This window comes from Fundulus heteroclitus, chromosome 23 (assembly GCF_011125445.2).
Source record: "Fundulus heteroclitus isolate FHET01 chromosome 23, MU-UCD_Fhet_4.1, whole genome shotgun sequence".
Classification (NCBI taxonomy): domain Eukaryota; kingdom Metazoa; phylum Chordata; class Actinopteri; order Cyprinodontiformes; family Fundulidae; genus Fundulus; species Fundulus heteroclitus.
In genome coordinates this window covers 19,380,407-19,392,544 of record NC_046383.1, presented here as the reverse complement: position 1 = coordinate 19,392,544, position 12,138 = coordinate 19,380,407, and the positions used below count along the sequence as shown (strand labels likewise).

At 41.9% G+C, this 12,138-nt stretch overlaps 2 protein-coding genes across 4 annotated transcripts; both read right to left on the bottom strand.

Annotated features, from left to right (window-relative positions):
- Positions 1–1,149: 1,149 nt before the first annotated feature.
- On the bottom strand, positions 1,150–5,457 carry LOC105932631 (zinc finger and SCAN domain-containing protein 2). The gene is made up of 4 exons (XM_012871872.3): positions 5,051–5,457; positions 2,835–2,929; positions 2,678–2,753; positions 1,150–2,494 (listed from the first exon to the last, which is right to left on the bottom strand). The coding sequence occupies exons 1-4, from the start codon at positions 5,349–5,351 to the stop codon at positions 1,698–1,700; spliced, it is 1,269 nt and encodes a 422-aa protein (XP_012727326.2). The 5' UTR covers positions 5,352–5,457; the 3' UTR covers positions 1,150–1,697.
- A 1,965-nt stretch (positions 5,458–7,422) lies between these two features.
- Positions 7,423–11,342, bottom strand: smtnl1 (smoothelin-like 1). 3 transcript variants are annotated; one of them, XM_021321217.2, is made up of 5 exons: positions 11,039–11,342; positions 8,624–9,198; positions 8,424–8,538; positions 8,161–8,312; positions 7,423–8,041 (listed from the first exon to the last, which is right to left on the bottom strand). In XM_021321217.2, exons 1-5 carry the CDS (start codon positions 11,108–11,110, stop codon positions 7,663–7,665), a joined length of 1,293 nt encoding a protein of 430 aa, XP_021176892.2. In that variant the 5' UTR covers positions 11,111–11,342; the 3' UTR covers positions 7,423–7,662. The 3 variants fall into 3 exon arrangements, with proteins under 3 accessions (XP_021176892.2, XP_035983337.1, XP_035983338.1); XM_036127444.1 differs by having other exon boundaries at positions 8,624–9,200; positions 11,044–11,342; XM_036127445.1 differs by having other exon boundaries at positions 8,624–9,200; positions 11,047–11,342.
- Between the last annotated feature and the right edge of the window lie 796 nt (positions 11,343–12,138).

The following is a 12,138-nucleotide window of genomic DNA, read 5'->3' as shown; positions in this document are numbered from 1 at the left end:
CACACCCCATTGATACCTGCGCGAGCAGAGGGAAGCTGAGCCTTATTCGTTCAGCCTGATCTGTGATCCAGATATTTATCCCAGTGGATAATTTTATCCTTAAAAAAATATTCAAGACATTCTTACGTATACAGTAATATGTATTTATTTCTAACGATTTGCTTTTTTGATCTTTGCCTTTTCTCACAGCTTTCTTTAAAGTGTTAATGTCACACGCCTGATAGCTGCAGGGCACACAACACTGATGGCTGGAGGTGCGGCTTAAAGCCACAGGCCCAGACAGCCGTGGATCCGTGGAAATGCAAAGATCACAGCAGAGTGGAGTAGAGCGATGCGGGGCTGACAGGGCCGGATTATCCAATCAAGATTTTTTTGATTTCAACATTTTAAAATGAGATATTTGAATATTGCTCACTGCTCATATGCCTACATGTAGTTGTGTAAGTTAGTAAATAATAAATTACATTACAGAAATCCCCTTGATTATGTCTGATGTTTTTGACCGGAGGACAGCACGGGTAAGGGGGGGGGGGCTTTTTGACCATTACTTTTATGCCTGTGTCTCAAATGGTAAAATAAAACCTATAACAGATGAATTTATACCGTGTATATAATTACATCATTACAATGCTTTGGGTTTTTCAATAAGGAGAAATTGATTAGAAACTGGCTCTAATGGGGCGCGCCCGTGGAAAAGCGGTTAGCGCGAACCATGTTAGGAGACCTTTAGTCCTCGACGCGGTCGGCCCGGGATCGACTCCGACCCGCGGCGCTTTGCCGCATGTCTTCCCCCTCTTCCTGTCAGCTCACTGTCGATAAAATGCGTGCCACTAGAGCTGCAAAAAAAAAAAAGAAACTGGCTCTAATACCACAGCTATGAAAATTTCGACCAGTTGAGAGGTAACTAACCAGACCTTAACCCCTGCTGAGAACATGTGGGCAATCCTTTAAAAACAGAAAATAAAAATAAATAAGTAAAAATAAATGTGCAGCGTTAAATCACTTGAATAATTCTTTAACTGTTCTTCAGCATGCCATAGAAACATAATTTATATATATATATATATATATATATATATATATATATTTATATATATATATATATATATATATATATATATATATATATATATATATATATATATAGGCCTCAAATCACATTTGTGTCAACGCCACAACTTTTTCCCATGACTGTAAAATAACAGAATCAGCAAGTTTTAAACATCAGTGTTCTTTCAGCACCCGGCAAACACTTTAACAGCTGCTTTTCTTAGACTTTATCAGGCCAAAGCATACAAACTGGTAGGCTGCTTTTATGGTTGTCTAATTAAATACAGGAGATTAGCCAATGGGAAGGATGGCTTGGTATCTAAGTAGCAGCAACATATTACTGGAGCTTTATATATCAGATATAATGATGTAAAAAAAAAAGTAATATAGTATTCCTGTGTTTCTCTTCATGTCAGTGACCAAATCAGGAGTGCCTGCTGCTCACACTGCAAACCAGGAAATGGCACACACACTGACACAACAACGTTGCTGTGCATCTCCAGGAAGTTGTAATAAAAAAAAAAAAATCCCAAATCATGATAAAAACATTTCCATAAAAACGCGCATTGCAGAAAGAAGCAACAGCATCAGGGCTAAAAGGTGTAAAAAATCTGCGTGAACCCAGTTCGTCCTCTGTGTGATTAGGATCAGAGCCCCACGCTGGTATTGTGCGTGATCATGTGTCTGCGCAGGTTGCTGGGGTTGTTGAAGCTGGCGGCGCACTGGCCGCACGTGTACGGCTTCTCTCCGGAGTGGGTGCGCAGGTGGATCTTCAGGCTGCCGTTCTGCGTGAAGCGTTTCCCGCACTGGGCGCACGCGTAGGGCTTCTCCCCGGTGTGGATGCGCATGTGGATGGCCAGCGTGGTCTTGTTGGCGAAGGTCTTGCTGCACAGCGGGCAAGACATGGGCGACTCGCCGGTGTGGCTGGCGCGGTGCGTGATGAGGTCCTCGCGGTTGCGGAAGCGCTCGCCGCAGAAGGCGCAGTCCAGGGGTTTGTTGATGGGGCTGGGGAGGACGTTCTGCTGTGGGGAGAAATGGCTCGTTTGGCCGGGCTGTCCATTCGCGCCACCCGCGGGGGACTTTAAGGCTTGGCTCCCGGCTGCTGAAGCCCTCTGAGTCGAACGTTCCCTTTCAATTTGGACGCTTTTTGCCACTTCGGCGCTGTTCTCCTGCATCGCCCCTATTGATCCGGGGCCGTTGGTGCAGCCGGGGAAATTCAGGAGACTCTCCGGGGGGATGCCGGGGTCGGACAGAGAGCTCAAAGCCTGAAGTTCAGACGCAGAGAAGAGGATGTCGCTGTCCCGCGGCAGAGGCGCGTTTCCCGCGCTGTGAACGCTCACGATTCTCAGCTCCTTGTTATTATCCATCGAGCAGGGGGAGCCAGATGAGTCTAAGCTTTGACTCCCTGCAGCCCGCATGCAATCATCTCCAAAGCTATCCTGACCTGGGGGGGGGAAAAAAGATAAAAAAGATTGCAAAATACTCAGCTGAAAATACACCTACTGCACTATTAGTAATGTGTCATGATGAAAATAAAATAATAAATAAAAAATTGGACACCAGGGCTTATTAGGTTCACTTTTATCGTTGTCTTGCCTACAAAACAGCGCCGCTGAAGCTCACTCACCGACGACCGGCTCAGGTCCTATAATATCATCCTCATCTTTGATCAGAATGACCTCTGGACTGTCCACTTCTGCACACTGATGAAAAAAGGGGTTCACGTGCCTGAGCAAATTTAAAACTTCAAACGGACAAACGACAACAATCAAAACTGCATTCACCTGCACGCTGATGGTGGAGGAGGGAGTCCTGGTTTGGGCAGAGGTGGAAGCAGCTTCAACGACAACTTTTTCACCCGCTGCAGGCTTCATGAACACTGAAGAGAATGGAGAAACACGACTTTATGGTCAAGTTTCTATAAAGGTAGGTGGGCAGCACTAATTAGAGTTAAAAAAAATACCTGTAAATGTAAATGAGGCAGAGTCCTCTTTATATCAAGAAGACTCTTCAGATATTGTGAACAGCAAGACTCCAATGCAATATAACAACGGTACAAAGTCAACCTCTGGTGGTCAATGCAGGGTAAAGCAATATTAGGTGCTCAATAAAAAATTATTTGTTAACTGTGAAAGGGAAGAGCTGAAACACATATTGCAAATTTACATTAAGTTATCTCGTTATGATGGAGCAACACCAATATTACAAGGAACCACTGCTGCAACAGATATTAGCCAACAGTTTAAAGGAACTGTACCGGATCCTGCACAAATTCAAACCGTGAGCGAGGAGAACTGCTGCTTAGCAACGGCTTCGCACCGCTGTGACATTGTCGTCCTGGGTTGTCCCCAATTTTATTTCTACTAAAAAAAAAAAAAGACACTAGGTGCAATCAACTAGTCAATTTTTACTATCAAGTTATGTCTTTTAACTCTTAATACGTCGCGTAAAAAGCATTTTTCTTAACCAGCCTAAAATAAATTCAGCTATAGCTCTAAAGTGTCTTGCATTCAGGCTCACTACTTTATTGATATATTTTATATTGCTTAACGTCTAATGCAGCAAAAATATGCTTTTGAAGGTAAAGTGGTGGGTGGTAAAGTCATTTAGACAGTATCTGATATGTTTGTTTTATTTGTGTTTGTTATTGGCAGTGGTGGGCACAGCAGACCAAAATGTTTTGTAGACTCATATTCGGCACACATAAATGTTAGCTACGCAGCCTTTAAACCGCATATAAATAAGGAAATTTGAGGAAGTTAAAGCTAACCGCTAACTGCTGACAAACAGCTGTCAAACTGTGTCACACGTGGTCAGACAAAAGGAGCGGCACGCACACACGAAGCACATGGCGAACATGCACAGTGCTGCATGACTGAGGGGATATTAGTTCAGGATGACTGACTTTTAAACTTTTACTTTTACACAGCAGTGGAAACTTATGAGAAGAATATTCTATTCTTCTGTGCCCAGACCACTGCATTTGAAAAAGACAAACAAAAAAACATGCAAATCTAGTTTTATATTTTAGGTCTATGCTTCAAAATGTGAATATAAGTTGTAATACCCAATTTATTCTATTATTTAAGCAGCAGTTGTGACAACTGTTGCTTTTTCATTTTAAATCATGTGTTTAAACATCTGTCAAAGTAACGTTTTACCATAAACTCCTTGCCTTCACGACAAATGGGTGTTGTACAACGAGAATGTGACACTGCTCAACGCTTAGTCACAAATTATCAGGGTTTTAAGGTAGATAAAGGAACTAATACTCATAATAAATATGAGAAATTCTGCATACACTGTTTAACAAATTGATAAAATATGGCTATAGTGCTGCAATAGACTGGCGACTTGTCCAGGATGTACCCCGCCTCTCACCCATTGACAGCTGGAGATAGGCACCCCTCGTGACCCCACAAGGGATAAACACGTTAGAAAATGGATGGGTGGAAATACAGAAATTTCAAACTGGATATTGATAGAGCCAAGTTGGCGATACTAGATAATATCTTGTATTTAATATCTAGTATATATTAATATAGTATATTAATATCTAAATACTAGATATTAATAGTATATTAATATCTTAATATACTATTAAGAGTATATTAATATCTTAATATACTATTAAGAGTATATTAATATCTAGTATTTATCTAGTACAAAAAATACTAACTAAATTTATCTAGTATAAATAAATACTACTATTTATCTAGTATTTATCTAGTATTTAAAGAAAGCCAGTGCATTCTTTAAACCACGGGAGTAAAGAAAACGCAGATAAACGAGTAATTGAATAAATTAAGCATGTTAATTTTTTTATTATTATTATTATTATTAGGCACGTTAACTACCAATAATCAGCATTGGACACAGGTAGTAGGGTCTGCAGGTTTTGGGCCCCCCTAATCAGATTCTGATTAAGGCCCCATGCGATCTTGGGCCGGCCCTGCTGGTAACAATGTATCGCTGCTCCCCACGTGTGGGTCGACGTTACCCTGTGGTTTCGGTCGAGGTTTGGTTACGTTCCCCCTGGAGGCAGAGAAGCGGCTGGCCGGCCGGTTGGTCCGGGTTTGCAGCTTCAGGGAGAACAGCTCACTCCTCATCACCTTCATCCTCGTCCTCAGGTTTTCGTTCTCCCTCAGGCTCTGGCTCAGATGCAGCCGCAGAGAGTCGGAACTCTCCGTGAAGAGCTGCACGATCTCCGCCACCGCGGCTTTCACCAACACGTTCATGATGGACAGGAGCTGCGACTCCATGTTCAGGCCGCCCAGCGCCGCTGGCATGTCTGCGGACATGTTTTACGGCGGGGAAAACGTGTTGGAAAACAACGCCGTCTGCCTTGAAAGCCGAGACGACGTAATGGTGTCGCTTCCTGGTAGGAGGAGGTCGATTACCGTAACTCTTAGAAAGGCAGGAGCAGCGCGATTTCGTGTTCCTGGTTCGGTTCAGCACCGTGGAAGTCCTGCCTGTGCTTCCCTTTTTGTTTTCATACATGAAAGGTTTCAGTGATCACATTTTCTTTTCAGTTATCAACCTATATTCAGTATATAACTCATAATAACTGAGTCCAGGCATGACCAGTCTGTAAAACTGTGTTAATAATTGATTTTTAGGAGATCCTAAGGCCTAAAAAGCAAAAAAAAAAAAAAAAAAAACAAAAACAAAAAAAACTATTTTTTTTTTTTACACAAAAACCACACGGCCTAGGGTCTTTGTATGGAGTTTGCATCTATTACCTGTGTGTGCATGGATTCTCGTCTAGGGACTCTGACTTCCTCCCCACAGTCCATAACTGTTAGGTTCATAGACATAATACCCTTTAGTGTGAGCGTGTGTGTGCATGCATGGTTATTTGCCATTTTTCCACCCAGGACACTAGGATTTAACAAACCAGGTTTTGTTTCTTACACTTGTGATTATTATTAAAACTAAAACAGTCCTTTAATTATTATTATTTTTATACATTTAACAAAATTAAAGAGAACAAGCCTTGGTATAAAATCTCATCACCTGTCAATCCCAGTGTATTGCTTCTCAAAACCTATTTGATGCCTTGTTTTAAATGTACTGGTTTGGGATGAATCATCATCTATGATCCCATAATCCTTACCACAAACAAAGCCCAACTAAGAAGTTGTCTTTTATTTATTTAATTAGATAATTTACCCTGATAGACTGCCGACCTGTCCAGGGTGTGTCCCGTCTCTCACCCAGTGTCTACCTTGCTACGCTGCAGCCTGCACAAATGAGTGGGTAGACAATGGCTGAATGGATGGATGTTCAGAGTTTTATCCAATCTAATCTTCTTTTATACGTTTATGGGCAAGTTCCCTTAATTTATTTTTATTTTGTTTGAATAAATAAATTAACAAATTCCCAACTAAAGGTGCAGTCTAGAGTGCTTAGTAGCCATGTAACAAAAAGTCCAGTCCATTTGGGGGAGGTGTGAATGTGCAAATCAAACTGATTCACAAAGAAACAGATCTCTAGTTCCAATTTATGTGAACTAAATGCAGGAAGGGAACTGCAATGCAAGGCATTGTGGGTAAAAAAAATGCAAACAAAAATATGCATGAAGATAGCTGGGAGACAGGACTTGCTGTGAGACAAGGAAGGAGGGGGAGGAAAATGTCTGATAGGCAGGCAAAAATATCAGATTTCGGGAATGGTGGCCTAGTGGTTAGAGCACAGAGCTTTGGTCCCAGAGGTTCTGAGTTCAACTCTCACACACTGCCACTCTGGGTCCCTGAGCAAGACCCTTAACCCCCAATTGCTCCCCAGGCGCTGCACAGTGGCAGCCCACTGCTCCCCAAGGGGATGGGTTAAAATACAGAAGTGAATTTCTCCATTGAGAGATCAATAGAGTTAAATTCAATATCAAAACTGCTGGCAAGTACACCATTTTAAAACTAACTGGCAAAAAGGGAGATTCTTGGATTTACCTTTTTAGTAGATCATCGCAGCGCAATGGTGAAAATTCTCCATCAACGATATATATAAAAAGAAATGTTATGCTTTGAAGAAGTGGCAGTTCAGGAGAAGAAAAGGACATGTTTCCTTAATATGAGTGATGTGATTTGTTTGATTGGACTGGACTGTAAAAGCAAAAACAGCAAACTGAAGAAAAAAAAAATGACTGGATCAATTTTAGCTCTCATCGTCAACTTTATGGCACAAAAGACCCATGAAGTTGAGGATGACTTGTAGTTGTACTGGTGCCGCCCCCATTTCCCCTGCCGCCCTGGGCAGAAAGCCATACCGTCATGTCAGAAACGGCATTTACGCTGCAGTTATACCTGTGTTTGTTGCTAAGAAGGAAAAATGCACCATTGCATCCGTTGCACATAATGATTTTTCTTCTGTGTGTCCTTTTTTAATCATCTTAGTTTTTATTTTTATTTACACACATTATGGCAACATTATTTCTTTGGAGAGTGCTCAAAACAAAAGTGATAAATGAGTGAAAAAACAAACAAACTCAAAATTCATTACATTTGAAACATGCATCAAAATTGGGACCGCCTTTTGCAGCACTGAATGAACTACGTCACCGTCAACAACCATTTTCATTCTTCTCAGTCTTTTAAGCTTTCCGTCGGATTTGTTCTAAGTCTCTGCCTCAGCCGAAACTCCCTTGGCTTCTTCATCCTGGCTCGTCGTTGGACAATCTTCCACTTCCTCGTTTCCTTTCGTCTCTTTGCCCTCTTCTTGGTTCTCTTCTTGGTTCTCCTCTTGGTTCTCCTCTTGGTTCTCCTCTTGGTTCTCCGTCTTCTCACAGTCAACACATGCCTCCTGTCCTGCTATGTCATTGCCTTCCTCTTTCGCGCCTCCGGCCTTCTCTTCCTTCTCCTTCCTCTCCTTCTCTATTTTGGAGAGGCTGTGGCACAGGGACTGCACGTAGGTGAACACACACATCGGGTCTGGGTGCTTGCCCATCATGAGCATGTCAGACACTTCCAGCAGGGGGCAGCAGTCAGCCAGGGACCTGCAGGATGGAGGCGACAGAGAGCATCTGATGAGGTGATATACCAGTGACTTGTATTTTGGAAATACTTTGAATTTTAAATGTGGTATTTAATGGTGAACATGTTTAACAGTCTTTACTCTGCTGTTTGGAAAGCCAAAGTGAAGTTCTCCTCCCTCTTGTCTGGTTTCAGTGAGCTGTAGTCAAAGGCTTCGGGAAAGAAGCGATGGATTAGCGCGCAGAACGCCAGCCCATCACTCCAGGACGATGAGAAGTTTTCAATATTTACACCCTACAGGGATGTAAAGAACAGTGCAGGTCATGCCCAACTTTTCTACATTGCAGTGACAACAACAAAATACAACCAGGAAGCTTTTGGTTGCGTTCAACAGGATGCAATTGCCTCATATTTGCGCGTCTTGTTGCGGCACCACTGAAGAATCTTCTGCTTGATTGAAGCTCCTGTCGCCGCGGCCGTAGAGGACTTCTGAATTTTGAAATTGCGAGCTATCGGTGTCCTATAAGCAAATAAAATAAAAAAAAAAGCCTTTGTGGAGAGCTATTTTAATATAAACGTTTATATATCTGTTGGTTTTTACTCACTCTGGTGCACCTTGCTGGAACTTGGCAATAATATCAGTTCTATTGGACGCCCTAATGGAGCGTGCAGAGGGCCTCGGTCGAGAGATAGAGGAGGAGGGAGGGCCCCCCTTTCTCTTGGGCTTCGCTTGTTTCTCTGTCTCCTTCACCTTTTTATTGTCGGTCACCTCTTTGTCCCGCTCAGTTTCTTTTGCTTTGTTGTTTTTAACATCTTCTCCTTGGTTCTCTACCTTTCTTCCCTCCCCCTCCTTGATCTCCTCCTTGACGTTCCCATTTTCTCGATTCTGCATCTCATTCCCCCGCTCCTCTCTCTTGTCTTCCTCCTCCACGTCTCCTGTCCCATCGCGTTCCTCTGTTGTCACATCGGCTCCCTTCACGTCATCGACCGCTGACGCCGTCTCTTTATCTTGTCCCGCCTCTTCGGCAGGCTCCGAGACGTTCTGCGTCTCATTTGTATCTTCGGCGCTGGCTTTATCTTGGCCTTTTTCTGCCTCCTCGCTCTCTGCAACATCAGTTGCCCTCTGACCTTCTGCTGTGTTCTCTGAGTCTTTACACACATACAGGCCTGGCTCATCTGGCTGGACAAGACGAGAAGGAAGATGCAGTTTTTATGTCCATGCTAATGTCATTATTTTGGGCTTTCAATTGTTTCTTTATTCAAACGGGGTTATTTGTCTCGATAATACAGCAAACAACTTTGATCATTAAAAAAAAGAAGTTGACGCAGAGCTTAAAATTTATGCCGAATGTTGTGATTCCATTAAAGGTCAAAATTATGCATATGTAGTCAGATATATAATTAAAATATGAACCACATTATGTTGCTGAGAACCTACACCCTTTATCTACCTGCCAACAGGCTTCTGGCATAGTCCTGACTGAATATTTGAGTATTTTTATTGGTTGTATTGCTAGAGCCTGTCTAAATGGGCATTTGCAGGCACTACTCCATTTATAGGCATATAAATTAATCTTAAATATGGCGGTTGGTTTGCTAATTTACTGTTCTTGTGTGTTTGGGATCATTGTTGCCGTTGAAACACCCAAATGTGTCGATGATTGTAACTGTGGATTTCAGATCAATTTGAAGAATCTAGTAGGGGTCTTTGCTATTCATCACTCTATTCACTTCGTGAAATGCAAATGCAACACTGGCACTGGAACAGAACCTCTGTACGACGGCATCGCTGCAGGGCTGAACAGCTCATCCAGCGTTTTTAGGTGTAAAAGCCTCTCCCCCAAAACATTTTTCTTGTAATTATGGCAGCATAGCCCCACCCTCGTCCCCTCTGACCATAAACCTATTTTTGAGAAGCAACAGGCTTCTCCATGTGGGTAGCTGAATATTTCGGCTGATCTCCACAGGTTCTATTTTGGCAGCCCAAAGAAAGAAGAAGGCACTTCGTTCCAAGCTGGAACCCCCTCAGCTTATAGTGATCTTCAACGTGCTTCAATGTTGGCAGAGACGACGATATTCCAACATTTTCCACGTTGATATAGGTTCTTCATGGACATCCTAACTGATTTAATTTCCTCTGAGGGTGAAAGTTGGGGTCAGATGTTTGAATCTTTTTCTTATTTTTATTTTTTTTTGTCAAATTGGTTTATTTTTCATGGATACAGTAAAATAGAGGCAGTTTTTAAATATATTATGAGAGGCTGAAACAAAAGTGCTCAAAGATCCCGTGTAAAATTGTTTTTAGTTGATATACATGGAAACAACAGTTGTTTACTGCTCATATTTGTGCCTTTTTCAGAGAATAAATAAAAGGACGAGCCAAGCCTTTTGCAAAGAACTGATCATTAATGGGGTACAACGCTTTGTCCACTTAAAAGGCCCATTTATTATTACTGTATTCAAACACAAAATCGGATTAAGTTTTTTGATTAATGTTTTCTAGTATCTAATCATATGCAGCACTCTGGTTGTTTTCTTTGAAACACTAAAATGGTTTTAAACCACTTCACAAAATACACCAACTAGTATTATGAAACTATATTGCTTTAAATAAAAAGTACATATCTAAAGATAAATTAAAACCTGAGAAAATTCATCACAAGTTGTGTTTAACTGCTGCTTTATTTGAATCTTGATAATCTTGTTTATAAATGACCTACTGCCATGACACAGCCATGCTGGGTCAGTTCTCCCAGCACTGAGTCATCAGCGAGAATAGGAAGCTCCTCGGAGGGAGCACGCTCAGTGTGCATCACTATATAACTGGAGTCATTCTTCATTTGGAGTAAGAACAGGTGTAACATGACATATGCAGCCAGAATCACGGATACACAACACCTGCTGCGGCCACAAATGCACCGGTTGTGCAAACCCAGCCGTCTATGATGCTAATCGTTGAGTTTGTTCTACGTAAACTTTCATACTAGAAATCATGATACACAAAAAAGTTAAACACAGACCTTGGTGGTGGTGGTGGTGGTGTCTGACTGGCAGGTCGTTTCTTTCTCCTGGTTTGGTGATTCTCCATTCATGATGGCCAAATGAAGGCAATTTGTTGATTCTATCAAGTCTGTCAAAGCGCCACAGCGACCTTTACCTTCCTCTAAAAATCTTATATCCAATAAGATAAACTGCTCAGAATGGACATCCAAGTTTCTGCCTCTCAGACAACACTGTCCTGTATTGAAGATGCGTCCCTGTGTTTGTGGTTATCCGCCCTCACCCCCCGCTTTGTGAGGGTTCCTATGCTTTATCTGACCTTTTGAACAACACGTGTTCCTAAAATAGAGCTGGCACTACTCAGACCTGACAGCTGCCTCTGCTGTGGAAACCACAAATGTACACATATCCATGTGAGTGGCAGCAAGAAATCCGTTTAAATCCATTTAAAGTGCCCTTTAGACATATACACTGGTGCTCAGGGGGTCCTAATGCTTCCCACAGATAAACATGTCAGTATTGGTATACTGCAAATACATAACCAGGAATTTGAGAACATATTTAGATCACAATTGACAAAAAAAAAAAAAAAAAAAAAAAAAAAAAAAAAAACCCTGGAGACAGTTGTGAAATAAAATGAGCAGATTTTCATGATGCACCAAATTACAATCCAGCATGGCACTGATTTTCAAAAGATTCCTTCTTTGCACCACTGAGTCAAAGACTTCCTCAATTTGACTCCGTTTGCACGTCTCCCATGTATAATTTTATGGCACCAAGAACAGAAAGTTGAGAGTTTTAACAGCATCTATAGATTATTCCCCCTTAAAGGAGCCATGACATTTTATTTAAGGTTTTGGTGGCATAACATGGAAAACACTGAAGAACCTGCTCAGGGGCAGTCATTGGAAAACTTGTTTTCTAAATGATTCAGTCTCAATCACAGCACACCAAAACCGTGTCACTGCTGGTGCAGCCATCTACCCCGCCACCCTGCAGCCTTTGCAACCTTGGTAGCACTTGAATGGTGCGGCCAGGTGAAAGCCTTCGTCAGTGGATTTTGAGTATTGCACGAAAGTGCAATGTTTGAGCAGTTCAAGGGACATTTTAATCTCCAACC

Coding starts and splice junctions, on each gene's coding strand:
- LOC105932631 (XM_012871872.3), bottom strand. CDS start 5,351: ATGTCCGCAGACATGCCAGCGGCGCTGGGCGGCCTGAACATGGAGTCG. Junction 2,754..2,834: donor CCTCCACCATCAGCGTGCAG/GTGAATGCAGTT, acceptor TTTTTTCATCAG/TGTGCAGAAGTGGACAGTCC. Junction 2,495..2,677: donor AGGACCTGAGCCGGTCGTCG/GTGAGTGAGCTT, acceptor TCCCCCCCCCAG/GTCAGGATAGCTTTGGAGAT.
- smtnl1 (XM_021321217.2), bottom strand. CDS start 11,110: ATGAATGGAGAATCACCAAACCAGGAGAAAGAAACGACCTGCCAGTCA. Junction 8,539..8,623: donor TTCCAGCAAGGTGCACCAGA/GTGAGTAAAAAC, acceptor ATTTGCTTATAG/GACACCGATAGCTCGCAATT. Junction 8,313..8,423: donor ACAAGACGCGCAAATATGAG/GCAATTGCATCC, acceptor ACATCCCTGTAG/GGTGTAAATATTGAAAACTT.